The sequence below is a fragment of the Dipteris shenzhenensis genome, chromosome 31 (genome assembly GCF_047967505.1).
Source record: "Dipteris shenzhenensis isolate YYH24624 ecotype China chromosome 31, Dip_SZ_1.0, whole genome shotgun sequence".
Taxonomy (NCBI): Eukaryota; Viridiplantae; Streptophyta; class Polypodiopsida; order Gleicheniales; family Dipteridaceae; genus Dipteris; species Dipteris shenzhenensis.
In genome coordinates, this window is record NC_141626.1 from 30,560,469 (window position 1) to 30,586,137 (window position 25,669).

General features: G+C 46.3%; 1 protein-coding gene across 1 annotated transcript; it reads left to right on the forward strand.

Annotated features, from left to right (window-relative positions):
- Positions 1 to 328: 328 nt before the first annotated feature.
- BOB1 (HSP20-like chaperones superfamily protein) lies at positions 329 to 24,592 on the forward strand. Its single transcript, XM_087370193.1, has 6 exons — positions 329 to 918; positions 1,065 to 1,237; positions 3,519 to 3,567; positions 21,555 to 21,721; positions 21,804 to 21,887; positions 24,200 to 24,592. Exons 1-6 carry the CDS (start codon positions 417 to 419, stop codon positions 24,236 to 24,238), a joined length of 1,014 nt encoding a protein of 337 aa, XP_087226319.1. The 5' UTR covers positions 329 to 416; the 3' UTR covers positions 24,239 to 24,592.
- Positions 24,593 to 25,669: the final 1,077 nt, after the last annotated feature.

Consider the following 25,669-nt stretch of genomic DNA (forward strand, 5'->3'; position numbering starts at 1 on the left):
AAGATCTATGGAGCACTCTAAGGTGGATGGAACCTGTGTGGAAACATGATGAAGAGAGTGCTCATGACATGTACCTCAAGTCAATTAGGTTCCAAGATAGATTAGCTTGGACTCATAAAGAGAATCTTGAGATAGTGCAAAGTGCTTGATTGATATTTCTTCAAATGAAGAAAGTTCCTCAGTGTGGGGACTCGTGTATTGGTGTGAGTGAAATTCTCATAATAGTTAGACGAATAAATTCTCAATAATAGTGAATACATCTCATCTCATAATTTGATTTGAAAAGAAAGCCCAGAAATTTCCAAGGCGTTCTTTAAAACCAACTCGTTGGAGAGTCTTTTTTTTTGCATTTGCACTCTCTTCAAGCTTTTCAAAGCCGTCTCTGCAAAAACGAGCGTTTCTTGCAGTTGGCCTCCATGGCCATCATCTCCGATTACGAAGAAGAACCCGATTCATCCGTCAACAATCCTCCTCCTCCTCCTCCCTCTGGTCCCTTCGATGATGCCCTTGATCTCCTCCTCCAACAGCATCATAATCTCCCCTTCGAGCTCTTGGACTCCGTCGCTCTCTTCCTCCTCCGTCGCTTCGATTCCCTCTCCCTTGACGATTCCCTTGAGTCCCGCGTCTCCCACGTCTTCTCCGCTGCTAAACAGAAGCTTTCGCCCCAGAGCGACCCCCCCAAAGAGGAGCCCCGAGCTGCCAAGCGAGCTCCCGATAGCCCTCCTGCAGCGGAAGAGGCATTGAAGCAAAAGAAGCCTAACATCACTCCGGAACCTACGGAGAGTGCTGGCGTTGCATCACCCACGCCTAAGGAAGAAGTGAAGGAAGAGAAAACTTCAGTAGCGAAAACGAGTGCTGGCGTTACGTCAACGGAGCCAGAAGAGTCGAACGAAGACGATGATGCTTCTAAAGGCATAAGTGAGTGGATTCCTATTGTCGTTAAAGTAGCGGAAAAGAAGATAACTTATTTGTATCAACTATGATTTTTTTTTTCCACGTTTTCAGCATGATCAATTCTGTCGAGGCTTAGTTTGTGTTTTGAGAATCGAGTGCATTTTTTGCAGAGCCAAATGCTGGAAACGGCGCAGATCTCGAAAAATATTCTTGGACTCAGACTCTGTCTGAAGTTACTGTGCAAATTCCTTTGCCACCTGGAACTAAGTCCCGGTTCATCTCATGCGAGATCAAGAAAAAGCAGTTAAAAGCAGCTTTAAAAGGACAGCCACCTGTGCTCGAGGTACATTCTTTGCGCCATGTTGCCTTTTGTTGACATGTATTAGAATTTGACAACAGTTATGTAACATCACTGATCACACAATGCCGTATAACAGAAAGGCCTTTTAATCAGAACCAGCCACTTGCGCACGAGCTGACCAGCTGGCCTTTCAGCTGGCAGTCCTGTCAGGCAGCCAAGCTAGGTCTTCCTGGTGGTCCAAGCAGCTAGAACAGTCAACGTCCTGTAAGGGCCTATAAAAGGGGTCCATTGCTCCCCATCTTTTACAAGATACTAAAAACTCCAAGCAACCAAGTAGCATCATGTAGGGAGTATACCTGCCTTTTGTTGGGTTGAGGTGGGGACTGTTCTTGTAAGAAATAGGAGATAGAAGGGGTCGTGAAGATTTTGTAAGTCCATGTGAAGGACATCTCAATGTGAACCGTGGTCTTATCCCTTTTGGGAGTCTATTTTTCCTTCCAGGGATACACCATGTTTTTCAAGTGTTCGGTCGAGGGTCCTTATATTAGCCACTATCAAACATTTAAACGTTTATTTAGTTGGGACTTCACCTCCTAAATGTGTGGTGTTTTAAAAACAGACTTTATGGTTTTCAATATTTAAACATTGACATGTTATTTCTTGGTGTCCATAGGGGTTTACACCATTTAGTCCTCCACACTTAGTACTATGTGCAGAGAAGAAAGGCGGCATTTAAGGTAATAGGGGTGGAAGCAACTCTGCCAAACTCAATTGTTCTGGCATTTAATGTCTGCTCTTAAGAAGCCTTGAGAACATAAGGACTTGGACCCCCTCAAATGTGATCATTCCTGTTGAGAACTCGAATCTTGTGTTGAATCTGCTAGATTATGAGGCAGGCTTTTGAGGGAGAGTAGTATGTGTGCATGCATTGGCGCACTATATAACTAATAGGCAACTCTCCTCAGTTTGTCCCATTCCCATTGCTCAAGCTAGTAGCAACCGTATCTCTACACCCATGGGCCAGTTCGCCAGCATGGGACCTGCCAGACTGGAGGGCCTAGAGCCCTATTAAAGGCCTCACTTGGGAGGTCATTCGGCAGTTTACCAAGGCACTGCAGTGGGTTTTCCACAGTGCATAAGCTTGCAGCTAGGGCTCTCCTTGAGCAGCTACTGAAGCCTTCAGAAGCTCACAGCAGTGAGGAGAGGTTCCACAGCAGGTGCAACATATTGAGACTGTGTTGGTGCCATACCTGTGCTTTGATTTGCAGCAGGTGGTGGTGCACTTCAGGGGACCTTTTGTACTTTGTTCTAAATATCTTTACATGCTGTTTTGGTGTTTGTGTTTCTTTATCTACTTGTATGTACACATCTGAAGCGAGATAGGTGATATGTAGTCTATTGGCAATTTCTTCACACAGGTGACTTGATGCAAGGTTACCAAGTAACCTTCGTCTCTGCCTTGTCATGGTATGCTCAACCCCAAGGCCATTGCTGACGAGTTATGAAAGGAGTCTGGTACGGCCATTGCATTCTAGATGTGCAATAATTGATTTGTAGATTTGCTGGGAATTGATTCAGTAATGTGTGGGCTCATCACTTGATCTTGGGTCTCAAAGTAATGCTCGTTTTGGTGAGGGATCCACCACATGCACCAACCTATCTCAATTACTTGGCCAGGAGTAGGAGAACACCGTTATGTGTTAAAAGTTCAATAAAAACCGGGGGTTGTTGATAGATTCATTAAACAATGGGAAACTTCTCTTTAATAACTAGACACGTGCACAAAAGAAATAAAAGGAAATTGCAATATCATTCTAGCACAAATACACTTTGTTGTTACGTCACCACTCTTGGTTTTGAAATGCTAATAAAGACATTAAGGGATTCTATTGTACAAATACACTTTGTTGTTACATCACCACTCTTGGTTTTGAAATGCTAATTAATGGAGGGATTCTATAGGCTTTTTCTTATTTAAACTGAGTTGTTTTTTATTTGTCCATATTATACTCTTCGGTAGGCTGGCAATGTCCTAGATGGTTGTAATTTATTACTCCAACTATGCTTTCATGAAAAGTATTGACAGGAAAATTGTATTGTTAACGATGGTTGATTGATTATCCAACCATAAATTGTAGCCCTTTGGCTTTTCAAGGCCATGTGCTACTAACTTCTATATATGAAATCCCTCATATTACTTTAAGTTTGCTTGTTAGGTTATTTATACTTGCATTTCTATTTCCATTGTCTTTGTTGCATAAAAGCTCAATTTCTAGTTTTTACACATGCATGCTTGTGGCTAACTCCATTTCAATGTATGCAGGGTGAATTGTATGCACCAGTGATCGTTGATTCCTGTTTTTGGAGCTTAGGTATGGGAAATATACATTGTTTTTTGCATTGTACCATTGGATAGTTCATTTGACTTTTGTATACGTGATGTGGTGGAGTCAAGGGGTGACTGTCCTTTTTTAGTAATTGCATCTTGTCATTGCGATGATTATCAGTTAAGTGCCTTCATCTATTAAAAGGTTCATGAAATCTGAAGTACCTCAAAGCTGGCTATTTCACGGCTTGAGCAGACACCTCATGTCGTAGTCGTATTGGGATCAGGTGCCACTATTGAGAATGGCCGAAAAGCTATGATTTTCAGTAAGCACCTATCAGAGTTGTGCTCTAGTGGAAGCACAATTTGTAGTGATTAGCTTAACTTAGAAACAAGTGGTCTTTAAAACTTAAATAAAACTTTCGCACACATAGCATTCAAGATCTCATAAGAGATAGGGTTTAGAAATGAAACTAGACAATTGTGCCTGATGGGTCCACCAAGGCTATTCCTTGACATATTTCTTTATTACAACAATTCAATTACACTAGTAATTCAGATCTCTGAAATCAGTGGACCTGGAAGTCCTATAACATGTAACCATTGTAAAGGCCATGATATCTCGTCAATCAGGAGTCCAAAATTGTAGAACCAAAAACATGTAGCCTATGGCAATAATCTGGAGGTGTCCAGATGCAGAAAATCCAAAAACTTCAAAGAGAAGCCAATCTTAGCAAACCATCAAGGCTGAGATCAAGATAAGCAATGGGATATGTGGCTGCATTGCTACAGCTAACAATTCCGCAAAGGAATAAAGAAAGTCTTGAGAAGATCTCACAACAAAAACTTTGAATGCCAACTCACTCCGTGCATGTGTATAGACAGTGAACACTTTAGATATGGAGAGAATACACACAGATATTGAGCCAAAGAAATCTCATAAATAAAGGTGGTGTCCAAGTACAAAATAAAGCCAAAACTGTGACAGCAAACAGACGCTGAAGTAAGACTCCAAGACCACTCTGTTTGCTGGTCCCTCTGCTATAGACTCCTAGAGGCTACTGTTGGAATGGTCACCTCCCCATCTGTAAGCCCCCATATGAGAGAGCGTGGGGGAGGGAGACCTAGGGCAGAATATGTCCAGAGAAGAGAGAGAGGGGGGGCTGCCACATGGGCAGCACATAGGCTGTCATGTGGGCAGCCAGCTAAGGGAACACACCTGTAGTCAAGGTGGCTGCAACAGATGGTGCCAACAACAGGAGCAGATGGCGAGGCATTCAGCATCAGGATCTGGCCTGGAAGAAGTGAATCTGGAACAGCAGACATGGCGGGGTGTCCCAGGTAAAAGGCACGATGACATCAGCAATAGTACGGACGTGTACGGGAAGGACAAGGCGCCGGCAAAGGGCTGCAGCAAGGCGCAGTATAGTGGGGGTCTATGGGCAGGTCTATGGCTTGCAAGCAGGGCTGGCAGGTGGCAGGACAGCAGCAAAGGAGCTGGACCCTGCATGGAACAAAGGGCCAGCAAAGGGCCCTTATATAGGGCTGGTTGGGCTGAGCCAACCAGGTCGGTTGGGCCAGCCAACCTAGTCTGTCCAGTCGGCCCAGTCAGGGCAGACTGGTCGGTTTTCTACAGCAGGCCTCAGGGCCTATAAAAGGAGAGGCTCAGGCCTCATTTCATCATCCAGCCTAGCAGCACTTCAGGGAGCAGGAAGGAGCAGCAGAGCAGCAGCAGTTGGGCCTATGACCAGGAGGTGAACTGTGCTGAGGTGCTGCAGACTTAGCTCAGGGAGAGGCTGAACCTAGACTGTCTTCTAGGGCAGAAGGTTGCTGAGATCATCATCTGGAGCAGCAATTCCATCAGCAGAAAGAGCAGCAGTAGGGCTATCTTTGGGCCTAATGTCAGGAGGAGAAAGTAGTACCTTGTGCTGCAGACTTAGCTAACAGGAAGCTGCCCACCTAGACTGGTTTCCAGACAGCAAGGTGGAGAAGATCATTCTAGACGGAAAGTCTACTCACGCTCGAGGTGGAGCACGCGGACTCTAGTCTAGAGATAGCCAGCAGATAGGAGAAGGACTTTGTGGTAAGATCAGAGGACCACACCATTGGTGGGACTCTGGATCTGTCTCTTTTGTATTGTGTCTCTATCTGATTGGTTCATTGTCTATTGATGAGTCTGCACACCTATTGAATGCACATAAGTAAAGAAGTTTGTGATTCCACACCCACACCGCACACTGTGTGAGCTCGTGGGCATTATTTCCGCTGCGTGTACCCTCTGTTGGGTATTTGCTAACATAGTATCAGAGCCCAAGTAGGAGGCTCACAGGTGTGGGAGCCTGAAGGCAGGGACCTTGCTGAAGGACGACCCTGATTGAGAAGCTCTAGGGAATCGACTTCCACGACTGGAGGATTGTGCCCTGGCGAGAAGCAGGGTGACTCAGGTTCAGTCAGGTGCGTTTAAAGTTCGCAGTCCAGGTGATCTGGAGATGTACTTTTGTTGCAAACCTTGCCAAAGGAAGGACGGGTTGAAACAGACCCTCAGAGCATGGTGCCTGGAAGACTCCAGGTTGTTCACTCATTATGAGGGGGACGACTGGAAGATCGTGATGGTTGGATTGCTCGAGTTCAGAGGCGGGAATGTGACTGAAGGTGGTGCCAGGAGGTGCTACCAAAGATGGACCTGTATACCAAGATGGTGTGCGAAAGCGGAATCGGACCTGGTGGAGCAGGAGCCACTGGATGAAAAGCCAGGAAAAGATTTTGACACCGAAAGGTTCCAGAGGACTACGACTAGGGAGTTATTGGAGCATCTTCATCGACGTGTTGGCATTGGGCCGAGATGTGTCGGTGAGAGGGGGTGTTGGAATGGTCACCTCCCCATCTGTAAGCCCCCATATGAGGAGACCGTGGGGGAGGGAGACCTAGGGCAGAATATGTCCAGAGAAGAGAGAGAGGGGGGGCTGCCACATGGGCAGCACATAGGCTGTCATGTGGGCAGCCAGCTAAGGGAACACACCTGTAGTCAAGGTGGCTGCAACAGATGGCGCCAACAACAGGAGCAGATGGCGAGGCATTCAGCATCAGGATCTGGCCTGGAAGAAGTGAATCTGGAACAGCAGACATGGCGGGGTGTCGCAGGTAAAAGGCACGATGACATCAGCAATAGTACGGACGTGTACGGGAAGGACAAGGCGCCGGCAAAGGGCTGCAGCAAGGCGCAGTATAGTGGGGGTCTATGGGCAGGTCTATGGCTTGCAAGCAGGGCTGGCAGGTGGCAGGACAGCAGCAAAGGAGCTGGACCCTGCATGGAACAAAGGGCCAGCAAAGGGCCCTTATATAGGGCTGGTTGGGCTGAGCCAACCAGGTCGGTTGGGCCAGCCAACCTAGTCTGTCCAGTCGGCCCAGTCAGGGCAGACTGGTCGGTTTTCTTTAGCAGGCCTCAGGGCCTATAAAAGGAGAGGCTCAGGCCTCATTTCATCATCCAGCCTAGCAGCACTTCAGGTAGCAGGAAGGAGCAGCAGAGCAGCAGCAGTTGGGCCTATGACCAGGAGGTGAACTGTGCTGAGGTGCTGCAGACTTAGCTCAGGGAGAGGCTGAACCTAGACTGTCTTCTAGGGCAGAAGGTTGCTGAGATCATCATCTGGAGCAGCAATTCCATCAGCAGAAAGAGCAGCAGTAGGGCTATCTTTGGGCCTACAGTCAGGAGGAGAAAGTAGTACCTTGTGCTGCAGACTTAGCTAACAGGAAGCTGCCCACCTAGACTGGTTTCCAGACAGCAAGGTGGAGAAGATCATTCTAGACGGAAAGTCTACTCACGCTCGAGGTGGAGCACGCGGACTCTAGTCTAGAGATAGCCTGCAGATAGGAGAAGGACTTTGTGGTAAGATCAGAGGACCACACCATTGGTGGGACTCTGGATCTGTCTCTTTTGTATTGTGTCCATAGTTGTGGACGGAAATATATATTTTGGTGGTTTCTCTATCTGATTGGTTCATTGTCTATTGATGAGTCTGCACACCTATTGAATGCACATAAGTAAAGAAGTTTGTGATTCCACACCCACACCGCACACTGTGTGAGCTCCTGGGCATTATTTCCGCTGCGTGTACCCTCTGTTGGGTATTTTCTAACAGCTACATCACCTCATGTTTCCTGTAAGATTTCACTAGCTGCTCTAGGTTGAGAACTCCTGCAAAGTCTGCTCATATGTTCTCTGTGGACGAAGCTCCCTTTGCTGCACCACCTTATGCTCTCCAACTGTGTGGAGGTCTGCATCAAGGTGTGCTGTGGATGTCTGAGCTTCTGCCCTGCAAGAACTGTAGGCATGGATCCTTGATGCCTTTGAAATCTGCCCTGCAGGCTGGGACTGCTGGAATACAAGGGCCTCTGCAATGGGCCCTAGCCGACTGATAGGGCAGACTGGCTGACCAGTCTGCGACCTACCCCGACCTCTTTTGCTGCCGACCATAGGCTGCTTCTGTTGCTGACCATAGACTCTGCTCCTGCTGCCGACCATGTATGCTATCTCTTCTGTGGCCCTTCTGCTCCAGCCTATGGGTGCCCTCACCAAGAGTCCATTGCGAGCCTTTCTTGCTGGCCAGGGTGGCCCATGGGCCTGCCCCAAATCAACACCAAGAAGGAGATCTATGTCCTGTCCATGTGGCAGGGAGTCTGCTGCCCACGTGGCAGCCCTAAACCTCTCTCCCATCCTATACAATAAGTCATCCTGTCCCTTGTCCTCACATGGGGGCTCACAAGTGGGCAGATGACACTAATATTCCAACACCTCGTATCATCAAGCAACAGGGGGCCCTCACCCTCATGTCGATGCATGTGCTCCATCAGCTCCCTTAGTAAAACTCTCTGGAACAAGTCAATGATGTCAACACCATTTGATCCATGTACATTGATCTTCAGGTCTTGACCTGCAATGTCCACGTACAATTGGATTAGTCTGAAACGCAGGTATTGTTGGAAAGGCTCCCCATCTGTAAGCCCCCATATGAGGAGAGCACGGGGGAGGGAGACCTAGGGCATGTGCCCAAAAGAAAAGATAAGGGAGGGGCCTGCCACATGGGCAGCACATGAGCTGCCATGTGGGCAGCACAGCAGCTTGGCAGAGGCGCTTCAAGGACTATCTGTACGGGCTGGAACAGGCCCCTAACAGAGGCGCACAGGAGGGCGGACTGAGGCGGCATGTGGCGCAGCAAAGGCGCACACGTGTGTGTTACCACTATTTACTATCCTAGTCTCTAGTTCCGATCACGGGAGTAGCACCTTAATCTTCCACCCAGCCAAACTGCCAAAGCTTCACAGCAAGAGAGAGAGAGAGAGAGAGAGAGAGAGCTATCTCAAAATCACGTAAATCCATTTATTCTCCCCTTCTCTCTCAAGCTTTGACAGACCCCAAATCCCTAGATAGATCTAGATGCCACATGTCATCCATATAGGGCCTTTCTAATGCAACATTTCACCCCTCTCTTGGGATGCATTTAATTCCTTGCCCCTAGGCACATTCTTTGCACTAGGCCCCTGGTCTCAGATCTATCTAGTCTGGTGCTATCAGCCCTCACCTAGGACCTTGACATTAATCCCTCCCGATCATTTACATAAAGCGCAAACACATAGATTACAAAAATAGATCCTATAAGGGAAATGTCGACTGATTCTTCCGAGGTCATGCTACCTCGGCTAGAGCGTAACAGTGTGGGTAGGACAGGGTGCCGGAAAGGGGCGCAGCAGAGGCAGGTGTACCAGCAGGAGGGTCGGCCATCTTGGAGGGTCTGGTTGGGCTGCTTGGAGCCAGCCAACCAAGCCTTATATAGGCAGACAGAAGGGGCTGGGACCCTGCCTTGGAAGGAGGGCTAAAGTCCTTGGACTGTGGGCCAAAGGCCCTGGATAAGAGAGCCCCAGTTGGTCAAGGAGGGGCTGAGTGGGTCGGCCAGATCTCCCCCTCCTGGTTGGTTTTTTCAGCAAGGCCTTGCCTATAAAAGGAGAGGCTCTGGGCCTCATTCACAATCCAACGATTCAGCAAGAGCAGGATCAGACAGGAGCAGCCAGAAGCCACTCCCTTTGGCCTCAGAAATTTTTTTTGGGGAAGAAGGAAAAGAGTGAAGAGCACTCTGCTCTTTTGCGTGGTACATGCAAGTACGCGCAGGTACAAAGTACAACAAGGCTGTTTATGCATTTCCCGAGGATTACTCAGAGTAAAACTGTGTTTTTTTGAGGTACAACAAGTACTCTCATTGTCCCTCTTGCTAGGAGGTGACCGGGGCCACAGTGTGTGGTTGTTTGCACAGTTTTTGACGGGAGATCATATGCCTTGATTTTGCAGAGGGCTTTTATGCTTTTGCTGAGTGCAAATCTCAGTTTTCGGGTGACAATTTCATAGGGCTTTTGCCTGACAGTGAATGCTGGGGCAGTGTGGAGCCAAGGTGCCCACATTGGTCTCGTTTTCCACAGTGTATCAGTGACATTTCTTTGCAGGTCACATTTTGTGTACGGCACTTAGAAAATCTCAGTTGAGCCACGCTTGGCCAGGGCGCATCGAGTTTACTCGGTCCCTAACTGTCCATCATTGACAGTGCTCAAAAGATTTTCTTTTCGGTGTTTGTACGTTGGGATCTGTGTTGTTATTGTGCACACAGGCAGTTTATGCATTACATTGTCAGGTGAAAGTGCCAGGAGAGCGCTGAATTTTGTATGCTACCTCATTGTTGAGGGTGTTTATCACTTGGTACAGGTATTGATCAAGGGGCTTTTGCCCAGATTGTGCTTGAGAGCACTTTGGTCACTGTGTAGAGACTTCAGATGCCTTTTATCCCCTTGACATAAGGGTGATTTGTTGGGATTTGTCCCGTGCTTTGTTGCAGGTTTGTGACAGGCTGAGGTGTTTGGAGCATTTTTCAGTGGTCAGTATAGTGTATGCCAGGTGGTTGATGCATGTTTAATCAGTGCAATACCTCATCTGAGGTGGGAGAAGTGATCAGGACATCAGTGTTTTGTGTTTCGTCAGATGATGATGCACTTGTAAAGCACTTGTGGAACAGCTGCAGCATTCTGTAGTTACTGTTTTATGCCTATTTGAGCACGGTACAGTGTGTCAGAAGGTACAGTGACTGGAGGGAAAATTTTCTGTTTTGCTGCAGGTTTTTTGACAGTAAAAAACAGCACTATTGTGAGTGCTCTTGGCTCTTGATAGAGCAGGTTTTCTGAGAAATCAGAATTTTATTTAGTCATTTTTTTTGACTTACAGGGAGTCAGGCACTTTCCTTGTCTGATATGGCATCAGGGGGAAGTGAATCCTCAATGCTGAACATAAAGAAATTGGAAGGGGCACACAATTATGCATTATGGGCAGAACAGTGTTTGAATGTACTTCTGTTGAAGAAGATTTCTAAGTCCATAAGGTTGAAGGGTGTCCAGCCATCTGGGATGGCAGATGATGAGTGGGAGGAGCTTGATTTGTCCGCAAGGGTGTCTATCATGCTTACTCTCACTGATTCTCTTGTGTTCAATGTTCAGGCAGAAAAGACCTCTTATGGCCTATGGCAGAGGTTAGAAGAGTTGTATGCCCAAAAGAGCTCAGCCAGTAAGGTTTATTGGCTGAAAAAGCTCGCTGACCTTCGCATGAAGGAAGGTACAGCTATGACCTCACATTTGAGTGAGTTCAATGCCATCTTTACACAGCTTATCGCACAGGGATTGAACCTTGATGAGGAGTTCAAGGCTGCTTTCTTGTTGTGTACCCTCCCTGAGAGTTGGGACACTTTCAAGACCACCCTGTCAAATTCCAATGTCACTCTTATGTATGTTGATGTGGAGAGCTCTCTCCTTATGGAGGAGATGAGCAGGAAGAACAATATGGGCAGCAAGTCTTCCAATGCTTTGCAGGTGCAGGAAAGAGGTAGGACTCAGCAGAAGGGGAGATCTGCTGGTAAGTCCAAATCCCGCAGTCAGTCCCGTGGCAAAAAGGATATTGAATGCTTTTACTGTGGCAAGAAGGGACACGTGAAGTCTAAGTGCTTCAAGTTTATACGGGATCAGAAAGCCAAGAAGGCTGAGACAAAGGATGCAGGCAGTGGAAGCAAAGGCAAAGGCAAGGCCAAGGCAGATGACTTGGATGCAGTCAATGTTGCAGCAGAGGACAGTGATGGAGATAGACATGATGTTTTATGCTCTTCTGCTGTGATTGCACATACCTTGGTTGTTGATGGCCATGACATGCACACTTGGCTCTTGCATTCAGGTGCTTCTTTTCATGTTACACCTCATAGGGAGTGGTTTACTTCCTATACAGGTACTCATGGAGTTGTTCATCTTGGGAACAACTATGCATGTCAGATTGCAGGGATTGGCAGTGTACAGATTGCATTCCCTGACGGACGCATTTTCATGCTTGATGGTGTTCGCCATGTGCCGCAAATCATGTGCCGCAAATCAAGAAAAATCTGATTAGCACTGGCTTATTGGATGACAGTGGTTACCACACCACATTTGGGGATTCCAAATGGGTGATTACTGATGGCCAGGTTGTAGTGGCTGAGGGTTATAAGAGTGATACCTTGTACCCTCTTTATGTTTCCAGTGTAGGTAATCATGTTGTTGTCATAACCGAGCCGCTGAAGGTTTCATTGTGGCATAGCCGGTTGGGACACATGTCCGTTAAAGGAATGCAAGAACTGTCACGTTTGGGTTATCTGCCGTCTCTTTCATTTTCAGATTTGCCTACTTGTGATCATTTCATTTTTGGAAAGCATTCTATGACTCCTCATAAGAGGAGAACTCCCCAGAATAGAGCACCGCTTGATCTAGTGCACACTGATTTGTGTGAGATGCCACAGCTATCACTAGGGGGTGCAAAGTATTTCATTACTTTTATTGATGATGCCACACGCAAAGTGTGGGTCTATTTCTTGAAGCATAAGAGCGATGCCTTAGATGCTTTCAAGAAGTTTGTCGCTCAGGTTGAGAATCGGACAGGATGCAGGCTGAAATGCCTCAGGGAGCAACCAGCCCGGGACTGTTCTCACAGCACCTTCAAGGGGGAGGGGAAGCCTCAAAGGTGCCGCACACCACCCAAGGAGAGCTAGGGCCGGTTAGGAGGCCGAGGCAGCTGCCTTTGGAGCCCGGGTTCTCTTGGCACCCAGCCCAGCCCACAAGGCCAAGCCTGGGAAGCGCGGGCTGCCCAGCTAGGCACGCAGTAGGCGCAGCCTAGGCACCGCCCTAGAGCTGCGCAAACAGCCAAGGGGAGCGGGGGAGGTTCCCACACAGCCAGGGAGGGGGGTCGCGATGGAGGAGGCGGAAGCGGAGAAGGGGGAGAGACAGAGGAGGGGGCGGGAGAGAAGGCGATGGAGAGGCAGAAGGGGTGAGGAGGAGGCAGAGCAAGAAGCGAAGGGGGCATTGACCCTAACACCCCGACAACGTAAGCATGCATACGAAAGATAGGATTCATATCTACACTTGTTTCTACGGTCAATGGTATGTATTTGTGGCAGAGTAGAAGCAATGGATCATGTCACTCAGTACTCGCATGACCACTTGCTAATTTTGTGTTGAGATATCGATCTCCACTCGTGATATGCCAGGGTGACCGTTGTGCATTTATGTCACCGACTTGTTAGCTGCAGATGCGATTGGTACACCGCCCATCAATAATGCCCATGAATAATAGCTGGATGACAGCTATCCTTATGTACTCTAGTTCGTGGCTCAATTAGTATGCCACCTTAGTTAGCTGATCCGATAATGGAGGTCAGTATGTGTCACATGCTTTTGTACAGTTATGCGAAGCTAAGGGCATTAAACAGGAACTCACAGCCCCTCATAATCCACCTCAAAATGGTGTGAGTGAGCGGATGAATCGAACTATTCAGGAGAAAGTTCGATGTATGTTGTCTTATGCTGCATTGCCCCATGGCTTTTGGGCAGAAGCCGTGCAAACAGCAGTTCACCTAATTAACAGGTCGCCGAACAAGGCTTTGGAGCTGAAAGTGCCAGAGGTGGTGTGGTCTGGCAAGCCACCTTCATACAAGCACTTACGTGTGTTTGGCTGCGAGAGCAAATGCTTTGCTCATGTACGCAAAGAACTGCGCACCAAACTGGAGCCAAAGTCTTTCAGATGCATCTTCATGGGTTACGGTGACGAAGGTGAAATGGGGTACAGGTTATGGGATCCTGTCAAACGGAAGATTATATGCAGCAATGATGTCATCTTTAAAGAGGATAGTGTACACAAAGAACCCGTGCAACCTGTGGAATACAGGAGGGTTGTTTATGATGATGTCGGACAGCAAAGAATGCCCATTAATATGCAGCAGCAGGCTGCTGTAAATAACCCTGTTCAAGAGGGTATACAGGCTGAAAATCAGCCAGACAATTTTGCCAATGATGCACCACTGGATATGCCAGCAAATGGCGCTGTAGGACAGCCAAATATGGTGGTACAGCCACCCGTCATGCATGACGAACAGGCTAGACAGCAGCCTAATACGGAGCATTTTGTTAGGAGGAGCAACCGTGTACAACGGCCTCCTGACAGGTTTGTTCCAGGAGCCAATAATGTGGCTGATTTTATCATGCTGATAGATTGTGGTGAGCCTTCCAGCTTCAGGGAAGCTATGGGAAGAACAGAGAAAAGGAAGTGGGAGAAAGCCATGCAATCAGAAATGGACTCCCTACTTCAAAATGATACATGGGACTTGGTGCAGCTACTTGCAGGCAGAAAGGTTTTGCCATGCAAGTGGGTTTACAAAGTCAAAGTGGATTCAAATGCTTTACCGAGGTATAAGGCCAGATTGGTTGCCAAGGGATTTAAGCAGGAGAAGGGCATTGACTTTGATGAGATCTTTTCCCCTGTAGTCAAGATGACTACTTTGAGAGCAGTGGTAGCTCTTGTTGCTCATGAGGACATGGATTTATGTCAGATGGATGTGAAGACTGCTTTTCTTCACGGAGATCTCCATGATGAGATCTACCTGAGTCAGCCAGAGGGATATGCTGTTAAAGGAAAAGAGAAGCTTGTGTGTAAGCTCAAGAGGAGCTTGTATGGACTCAAGCAGGCACCAAGGGAATGTTACAAGAAGTGCCTTCATGCAGTCCCAAGGGTATCATAGGTGTGAGACCGATCACTGCTTGTACACCAAACGGGCTAAGGATGGCAGTTTGATGCTACTCATTCTATATGTGGATGACATGCTGATTGCCAGCAAATCTCAGCAGGAGATTAGTGCGCTGAAGAAGCAACTGCATAAGTCTTTCGACATGAAAGACTCGGGTGATGCAAACCATATACTTGGTATGCGGATTATTCGTGACAGGTCCAAGGGACTTTTGTTTCTGTCACAGAAGGAGTACATTGGCAAAGTACTGCAGAGGTTTAAAATGGAGGGGGGGAAGTCTATTAGTACCCCGTTGCCTCCACATTTAAAACTCAGCAGTGAGGACAGCCCCAGATCAGATGATGATAAGGCTGAGATGGCCAAGGTTCCGTATGCATCTGCAGTTGGTTCTTTGATGTATGCCATGGTTGCCACTCGTTCGGATATTGCTTTTGCGGTGGGAGTCATCAGCAGGTATAGGGAAGCAGTGAAAGGTGTCTTGAGGTATCTCAAGGGTACCAAAGACTTGTGCATATGCTATGGTAGGCAGGATGCATTGGTGCATGGTTTTACAGATTCAGACTATGCAGGAAATGCAGATAACCGGAAGTCTACTACCGGTTATGTTTTCACATTTGCAGGAGGTGCTATATCATGGGTGTCTCGTTTGCAGAAATGCATTGCACTGTCAACCACAGAAGCTGAATATATTGCAGCCACTGAGGCTTGCAAGGAAGCAATATGGCTTACTCGGCTGGTGGGAGATTTGGGCATTACAGGAGATATACCAGTTTTGCATTGTGATAGTCAGAGTGCTATCATGTTGGCAAAGAATCCGGTCTTTCATCAGAAGACCAAGCACATAGATGTGAAATATCATTTTATCAGGGAGGTACTGGAGGACAAGCAGCTTGAGCTTGTGAAGGTGCACACTGATGATAATCCTGCAGATTTGCTCACTAAGAGCTTGCCTACAGAGCGGTTTGCACATTGTCGCCGCATCATGGGATTAGGATGAGACCATTCTTATTTTATGGTCTTGTATACAGTAACTGTATATTGCTGTAATTTTTATTCTTTTCTCCCCTTTAGGCACATTGGCCTTTAGGTGGGAGGTTGTTGGGGTAAAGGCACATTGCCACCCTTTAAATGTTACGACCGCTATGACTGTCCTAAGACAGTCATAGGGTGAATACCTAATCCTAATAAAACCTTTGAGTTTGTGGTGTGGCTCAACGCATTCTTTACACACTCACACTCCCTAGTGTCTACTGTCTCCTACTGTTCCACTCCCCTCTTTCCCTCACAAAAATCTGTGACATGCCGCTGTCTGTGGTCAGCCTCTGCATCCTGTGGTGTGATCGCCTCCTGTAGCTCTCTGATTTGTCGTAGAAAGTTCTCCCTGTGTCGGCACATCTCAAACAGGTAGAGCCCAATGTAGACCTGGTCATGGAAATGGATCAAGCGTGATAGTGGGCCGAAGCCACTCCCATCCTGATAGAGGCAGTGGTATTGTCCCCGGATCTCGTAATAGGTTGAGCAGGTGCAAAAAAAGTTCTCCTCTGTCTCAACCACTCCCAGTGTGCATAGCGTGTAAGTCCGCTGCTCTTTGCTCTCCAGGTATACGTGCTGCTCTCCCTGTCTCAATCCTCAGTTGATGGGACGAAACCCGCATGGCGGTCCTCAGTGCATGTGAGACTCTTTTGTCCTCGAGATATAGGGGGTATGACGATGAATCCCTCCTTTGAGACATTCATGAAATTGTCACGGTAGAACTGTGTCTTGGGGGGGAGCTCCTGATCTCCTCCCCAAGCCCGAGACGTGTGGAGTTGGAGAAGATCTAACCGTATGATACGGTTAATCTCATCTCGCGGATCGACTTAGGGGGTGCATCCAAACTATACTGAAAGGGGGGGAGCCTGTCCATTTGAATCTTGTGTCTGGCAAACCATGTGGATATACGTGCATACCATGTGTCTGCCTTATCCTCAACTAGTCATCTGGATGACTCCAGAGCCGGCCTCGGTAGTCTCCAATGGGGTAAGTCCCAGACTCTATGGATGAAAATCACTGTTTGAAAGATGGCATCAATTTGTAGTGGTGTCATGGTGAACTCTGCCTGTACTATCTCATGCGGGACTGAGGGCTTGCTCTGAATCATCCTAGATCCCATGGCCACGTGTAGTTGCTCAAATGTCTTCCACATTGCTATTGGTAGATCACATCCCCAGAAAGGTGCTGCATACATGGCAGTGGGTTGCACTAGCGTATTGAAAAGTCATCACTTCCTCGGTGGATCTTGGAAGTGTGCATGGAAACACTGTCTCTCCAATCGGGCCAGAGCACCCCGTCCCCGTGTGAGTCGTGCCTGGGCTGCATGTGTCATAGTGAAAAAGGGTCTTGTGAAGACTGCTCCCAAATATGTGTATGACTGCACTATCTCCATTGGCTCGGTTCGATAAGTGAAATTGAGTTGTGGAATTATTGCATGTGAGGTGTTGAAGACCATAACCTTGGTCTTCTCAAGGTTGACTGTTAGGTCTCTCTCTCTACAGAACACCTCTAGGGCCTCCAAGTGTCTTTGCAGCCCCTTTGCTGAGGATGAGATGAGGACTATGTCATCAGCGTATAACAATATCTGTATCATGAGATCTGCCAGTGGTGATCCTTCACCTCCTAGGCGGTCTATGAAAGAGGTGATCTCATCAATGTACAGCCCGAAGAGAGTCGGTGAGAGGGGGCATCCTTGCTTCACTCCGATCGTACTCTCGACCCAATCCGATAGGCCACTTGGGGCACGAACTCGGCCTCTGATTGACTCATATAGGCTCATCACCCCCCATATCAGTTTCTTTGGAATCTGCAGTTCCTGTGACCTCTTGATCATGTGGGATTGCGGGATAGTGTCAAAAGCCTTCCGAAAGTCTACAAAGCATTTGTAGACTTTCTGGTGTGTAGACCTCGCCTCCTCAATGATAGCCCTCAAAGTGAAGATGTGATTAGGGTAGAGTGTTGTCTCAGGAATCTTGCCTATCCTAGTGCCCGTTGCCCTCGAGCCTCTGTATGACTGCTCCATAAATCTAGAACTGATCCATAAATCTTGGCCAAAGTGTGGCCAATCATAAGGGTCCGATAGTTTTCTGTCTCCATAGGGTCCTCGGCTTTGTGTATCGGTACAATAGTGGTGGTACTCCAAGAAGGCGGAAATCCATGACAAACAGCCCGGTTGAACATCTGTGCTAGGATCGGGGCTAGGACCTTTTGTCCATGTGCAAAGTGCTCACTCCGGAAGCCCTTGTGGTCCTGCGCTCTCCGATTGTGTAGATGGCGAAGTGCAGCCCGTACATTCTGTGTGGTGAACATGTGACAAGTGGTGGGCCTAGGCGTGGAGGACATATCTGGCAGTGTCTGCATCTGGGCATCATAGAGGGAGCATGCATACTTGTGCGACACATCTGGGTCAGAGATGGCGATAGGTGGCTTCCCCTTTGATAGAAATCCCCATTCAGTGGTCAGGTCTCCTTGAAACGATTTGACAATCTCATCCATCCTATGTGTGAGGAAAGCCCGTCTCTTACAGCGCGTCAGTCGTCGATAGATCCTCTGTGCTTCAGGTGGCGTCAGATGACTCAAAGCCTGGTGCTATGTGAAGTGGGCTCTCGCCTCTCTGCACTCGTCGTCAAACCAAGGGTTTTGAGGCATCTTCCCATCCTTGGCCCGCCTAGATTGGGTCGTGGGAAAAGATCTGATAGCAGCGTTGTACCACTGAGACAAGGGTGTTGGAGGTGCTGGTGAGGTTTATGTCATCTCCAAGTAGCGCTGGGAGCTCCCTAGCTAGATGGCTCATGTATATTGGGTCAAGAGCACGGTCAAAGTGGATCTGAATGTGTGGGGTGTGATGGGAACTCTCCCTGTGGTTGGCATGTTGGTGGCAATATGGAAGGCCAAGTATGAGTGATCAGCTCCGAGTTGGGGGGGGGGGTTTATGGTGAAGTCATGTATTCGTGAGACAAAGTCTAGTGGGCCTAGTAGATAGTCCACTGTACTAGATCCACCGCCATGTGGGAAGCAAGCGAGTCTCCCAGAAGATGGCCATTTGTGAAGGATGGAGAGATGTGTACGGCGATGTCTCACCTTCCTCACATATATCCTTGGCAAAGTGGGATGTCTCACGTGGAAAGTAGCATCCTCCTATATAAAGATCACGGCTATCTGTACGCCGGATTTGCACCCATAGGAACCTCGAGTGTGCATCCCACTTTACCTTGAGGGCCATCGGTCAAACAAGGTTGTTCCTTATCATAGATGAGCTCGAGACCTTCACGGGGGCAATATGGGGGTACCTTGACTCAGATCCTCTTATATGTAGGTGATGTGGTACCAATGTACGGGCTGCACACGTAGCTGCAGAGAGCCTGGCAAAGGGCAGAACCAGCAGGACAGAAGGGGCAGAGGTGGAGGCTATGGTGGGCCAGCAACCTAGCCATAGATGTGTTCAAGGGTAGGGCCCAATGGGCGCTGCCCTTGGGGCCAGGAAGCAACCCAAAAGAGTCCAGCAACAGCCCTTATATAGGGCAGTAAAGTCGGCCCAGGAGGGGCCAGAAAAGTCGGCCAAGAGGAGCAGGAAGAACCGACCAGGTCAGCCAGATCTAGGGGCCTGGGTCGGTGGATTCTCAGCCCCTTGGGGGCCTATAAAAGGAGGGCCTCCAGCCCTCATTGATCATCACTTGGAGCAGCAGTTGGGGAGCAGAAAGCAGCAGCAGCAAGCCCACCCTTGGACCTACACACAGGAGGAGAGGGAGGCTGACATAGGGCTGCAGACTGAGCTCAAGGTGCTGCCCACCTAGGCTGGCTTCCGGACAGCAAGGTGGAAGGGATCTAGACAGAGAGTCTACCTATGCTCGAGGTGGAGCAAGCGGGCTCAGAGATCTAGAAGTGTCAGGCTTGTAGTAGAAGGATTTTTTGGTATTGTATCCTGTCCTACTTTGTGGATGGACGGAAATATAAAGAGTTGCTTCTATATTTGTTTCTGAGCATTGTCTATTTACTGGCTTGCACATCTTTGCACATTAAGTTAAGAAGTCTGTGATTCCACACCCCACATACACACTGTGTGAGCTCGTGGGCATTACTATCAGTCTTCCGCTGTCTGTACCCTCTGTTGGGTCATTTCTAACAACATTTACACCCTGCGAGGCCTCATTGTACTGGCCAGATCCAGCATGCGTGGATTGATTGATGATGAGTATTGTGATTATGATGATGATGTCATTACTGATGATATGACTATGTACTACTTAGGACTTAGTATTCAGCATGGGTGATGGTGCTTGTTTAGTAGACCCACCCTTTCTGCTTGTTGTATTAGGTTTTCTACCAGTCTCATAGACCCATCGGTCTTCCGTAGACTAAATAAACTTTCTTTCTGACCCCTTGTTCCTTCGGCCATTTACTGATTTTTTCTCAAGGATAGTGCCATATAGCTTTGCCATTAAGATTCTCAACATGATTGCCCAGTGATTCTTTGCCATCTTGCTATCTTACCCCTTACAATCCTAAGATGTCCTTGAGTTCTAGAGCTATAGTCATAAGCTTGGTAAGCATTTCTATCTTCTCGCCTAGCCCTTGCGTGTCTTGAGCTCATTAGCTAGCTTTTTCAGGCCTTACCCAATGCTTGGTAGTGTAATTTTGTTTGCTTTTCTCTTCCCCATCTCTTTCGTAAAGACTTTTAACAAACTGTATCATTCGTCCCATTGTGTTTTCCTCTCCTGACGTCTTCTTGCCGTGCAATTTCTGAAAGAACTTCCTGGGATTTTGTTTGAGTCCTCAAAGCTCTCAAGCTGCTTGCTTTTGTAAAATATCCTTTTCTTATTCCTTACTAGGCTGTTTATATGTCGTGCTTTGCCTTCTTTCTTTACTGTTTCTGCTGTATTCCAGGCTCTATTGGATCCTTACAATTCTAGTCATACCAGTGATTACAAGTCATTCCCACAGTCCTCCCCTGCTTTTAGTGAAGCACTTCTAGGCTGTTGACAGCAGCATATCTGTTATGTATTTGCTCATTTCTTGACATGTAGATGGCATTTGTCCATGTGCCATTGCTGCCTCTATCTCCCTTTCGTAGATACGAGCCTTTTTGTAATCTGTGATGATTTTCTGTTTTTCACGGCATTACATGTCTCCATTATGTCTAGACATTGCTCTCTGGTCAGACTCAAGACGCTCTTCCTCAAGTTTGATATATTCTATCATGTGATTTGCATGTGGGTTTGTCATCACATAGTCAACTACGCTTGATCCTTGAGTTGTCGACATTGCTCTTTGGTCAGACTCAAGATGCTCTTCCTCAAGTTTGATATATTCTATCATGTGATTTGCATGCAGGTTTGTCATCACATAGATGCCTTGGATTGATGCTGTTCGTGCATTAAAATCTCCTGCAAGAATAATTGCATTATCTTTAGAGAATCTGTCTTTATCCTCCCCTAAATGCATGAAGGAGTCCTCTTAGGATATGTGGCTATTATTTTTGTAGATGGGTGATTGTGGGGGTGCAAAATAGCATGCTGCCAATTTGATATTCCCTTCCCTTGCCATTATTTCTATCCACATATACTGTTCATGTGGGTCTTCTTTAACGTTTGCTGTTTTTTCCCATGTCATTCGGATGTAGCATGCTATTCCACCAAATCCTCGTCCTCCTATGTGTGTTTTTGCATTCCACATTGATGCTTTCAAGAATCCTTGAATTTTTGGGGATGCATTCCCTCATGCTCCCAAGTTTCCAGAATTATAAGTACATCCGTCTCAGCTATTTCTTCTTCCAATGCGATGACCTTATCCAAGGTCCATCCGTCTGTGTTCCACACGTTGATCCTGAGAGAGCGAGAACTGAGGAATCTTAAGCCTTCTGTTTACTTTTTGTCTGCAGAGGACAGCAAGACCTTATCGATCCTGCTCACCAAGGCCAACCAGATGGAATGGTGGAATTGTGTGGTAAAAGGGGAGCCTACTATCAACACTCAAAAAGTAGAGCCTGAGAATAGCAAACTATCTGACCTTGACCCTGAGACTCGTCAAACTGTTGAAAAAATGATGGTAAGTGGTTTTTATTCTGAAGTCCATCTGTGGGAGCTTCTGAATTGTTCATGTCTAAGTAACAGTTCAATTGATTTTGCAGTTTGACCAGAGACAGAAGGCAATGGGATTGCCGACAAGTGAAGAGCAGCAGAAGCAAGATATCCTGAAGAAGTTCATGGCTCAGGTATATAATTTTGTATCTTGTTCTTCTTGTAGAAAATTTGTAGTTCAGGTTACCAGCAGACTAGTATGCTAGATATGGCTGAGTTTGCTCAGATCAGCCGACAGTTTTGAAGGCGGGTGCCAAAATTCTCTTTACTTTGGAGAATCCTTAATATCTGCCTCATTTTTTGGGGTATGAGTATTCAACATAGGTCTTTATAAGAAGGTGACCATACTTACATCAGTTTTCCATAGCCCAGCACCTGCAGCTCACTAATATCCTTATAATCCTATTTATCCAGACATTGCTACATACTGGTGATGACCTTGATCCCGTCTTCTGACACAAAGAAGGAACAAGGTCAATCAATTTTCTGCAGACTCCTCAGAAGGCTCATCTTCTTGAGGAAATTGTTCATCTATTGTTGCTGGTCCTACTCTGTTAGAGTGTGGCATAACTCGCCTCTGACACTTTAGTTGCAAATCAGTGGCCCTCAATGGAGCTATGACCCTAAAGCAGCTGTTAACATCCGACTGATCAGGCACAAGGTTCTGATTTTGTATGTATTGTGTATTTAAAGCACTCTTTTAGTAGGTTTTATTGTGAAAAATTTGGCTTTATAGGAAGATTGGTGTGAAACAAGTTACAATGTGATTATAAAGACGTGTCCAATCCTCTGTGTTTGATTGTAGGTTATGAACATGTTGGTCTAAGCATTTTTTTTTTCTTAGATGCTTGTCTGGGAGAGACTAAATGAAATTGTATAGTCTTCACAAGCATTTGTAGCCTAAATGAAGAGTATGTGGACTACTTTTTGATTAGCCTTCACCTGTAGTGTTGGCCTTTGTTACGGCTGGATCTGCCCTTCACCTCTGGAGTGCCGACAGAAACTCAGTACAAAGAACTTTGTATAAATGGATGCTCAAGTATTGTGATTTGTATGTGCGAGAACATATGTTTATGCTAATGGCCTACACCCACATTGAGTGCTGATGCCGTCAGTGGGGATGTCATAGTAGCTACTCCCTGCGTGATGGAGTTTATGGTTTCAACCTTATGAGTGACTATCATGAGAATGAAACTGCACTATGTGTTATGTTTTTAGAGGATGAGTTTGGGCATGTTCGTGGATTCATCTTAGATATAGTCTATAGATATGAACAGTTTGTCAAATTTATTGTAAACAGTTGACCTCCTAGTTGCTGGGGACTAAACGGTGAAGTGTTAGCATGAAGAAGGCCTGAAAGCTGATTGCATGCTACGTTCTCTAAGAGGTTCGTAATGGTAATCAATTGAAAGAATGGATTTGTAAGAGCGTTCCTAATGCCAGGTTAAAGGCATCAATTGTGTTTGAATATCCCTTTACAGAATCATCCACTGAAAGTAGTTTGCATGTCTTTGAGAAGGGCTGCCCAAAACTTGAGAAATCCATAAAGGGGCTTAAGCAAGCTGAACTTTGCTGCAGGCTTTTTATAGAGCATAAATTTTGGAAGCTGATGCACTTGCCAGCAGTGACTGTGCTTGGGATCTAGAAAGTTTGTTCTTAAGAAAAGGCTTCTGGATTGTATAATTGGAGTTTAGAGAAAAAATAGAAAGATTGATAGATGCACCAAAAAGCAAAGTTTTACTGAAGTTTTTGAGCTAGGAGCAATAGTCTATGTATGAACTGTATAGGGTCTATGGGTTCAATCGCACAAGGGACTGGGCTGTGGGGGCAAGGATTGATACGTTGACATATGCTATGGCCATAGGCATGGTATATGTTGGCAAGCTAGTTGGAGGTATGAAGGGATATTTGTGCCATGGGACACACTCTTCGTTTGGTCTCTTGGGTTCATTTGCAACCCAAGTCTTCCCTTTGTCTTTTTCTTTCTTTTTCCTCCGCCGCCTCTTTCTTAACTCTTGTTTTTAATGGAAAATTTTAATTTGTAAGACTGGATATATTCAAGGCTTACAAAGGTATATGAATGGGACACCTCTGTATATGGAGCTAGCCTTAGACCTGATCTAATGATTTGAATATGGCCTTTTGAAAAAATTTTCACCCCAATGCCAATATGGTTGCTCTGTCTGGAACCCCGAGGTTAGGATCAAGGTTTGTACCCTTCCACAACTCCATAAATGCATTTCCCGCCCCCTTTTGTTCAAAATAAAACAATTAGTTCCATGAACACATTAGGAATCTAAGTGCTACCTGCAGGAGCTGGTGCTCTTATCTTCTTTAAATGCTTCATTTCAGGCAGTCTTTTGAACTATTTTGTCTGTGGATGCATTCAGATGAGCAGTTTTGTTCTTTTCTTGGTTCTAATGGGTGGATCTCTTTATATGAGCAGCATCCTGAAATGGACTTCTCGAAAGCAAAAATTTGTTGAAGGGGACAAATCGAGCACAATGATTCTGACAAGGCCAATGAATGACCAAAGAAGGCTGGGCCCTTCTGTTCCTATAGTAGGGGTGGTTTAGGAAGGCAGGGCTTTCCCCGCTCTCTTTGCTAAATGCCTTTTGCCATTGGAAGCGCAGAAACTTAATGTCAGGACGATAATGTACAGGCTAAAATTACAGGTTTTAGGTGTGTGGAACTGCTATGAAGGCTATTTAGCAGTGTTTTTGCCTGGTTTTGAAAGGAAGGATACTCTGTACTTCATTTTGATGAAAATGTTGCACAAGCTCATTTAAAAGAGATTGGTTGTTCATTCTCTTTGTTAATAATGGTATGGTGCGGAACATATTGAAGTCTGGTGTCAGACTATTAATTTCAAAAATGTGAAGGTAGATTAAAGAATGTTTTCTTATGATTAGGGAGGCTTATATTATAAGTCTGCAGCTTACTAATGATTAGGGAGGCTTGTAAGTCTACTTGCGGTCAGGTAGGCTCATAGTGAGGAGGTTACTTTTAACGACACCTAGTTTTGCAGTGCTGTTGGGTCACTGCAATTTATTTTCTTTGTGCAATTGTGTAGGCGGTATAGAGTTTGCTTCCTCTGATCTATTCGAAAAAAGCACTAGAATCATTATTGCTATTCAGCAAATTTAGCTGTAGGGTTTTTCTTTTTAGCTGGCTAAGGCGCCTATTGTACATGATTGGAAATTAATTTACAGTTCCATCATATGGTTGAAGCAAGAGCTCCGTTAAGCTTATGAATGCCATGACGGTGGTAATTAGTATGTCGGGGACAACCAAGTGGCATATATGATCAGAGAGGCTAGATTGATCGCAAGAATAACTAATGGGAAAGGTTGTTAAACTTTTATGCACATGATTTCACACAAGCACAACATACGTCATCCCCTACTTGAACTAGCTTTCACTATTGATGGTCCCTTCACCTACTTTCTTTCGCCCAAAAATGAATGCCCCAGACCTCTTGTGGTGGATTCCTAAGGACCCATCTTAAGAGCATGCTCAATCTTATAATTTAAAGGGCGCTTCGGAGGCCAAAGATCCCATAATGGTTGAATTGCATAGTCTTTTCCTCCCTCTTCTTTTTGTGGGATAATTTGTTTTACCTTGTGCTGTATGTTCATAGAGGCTTGAGTTTGAATGTCTGCTGACCACTTCGAGGTTCAATAAAGGTGGCGTGTTGCTTTATCTTTCCTACTAACTCTTCTAGACAAAAGATACAATCAGCATTATTTGTGATGATGCATTGGTGAATCAAAGATGTCTACTAGTCTTTGGGTTTGAGGGAGCTTGATTGATTTAGGGATAGCCAATGCTCTAAGCACTCTATTAGATTCAATCGAGGTTTCGGTCATTTTCCTGTAACTTGTTAGAATGTGAACCATGTTAAGGGAGAGAGAAT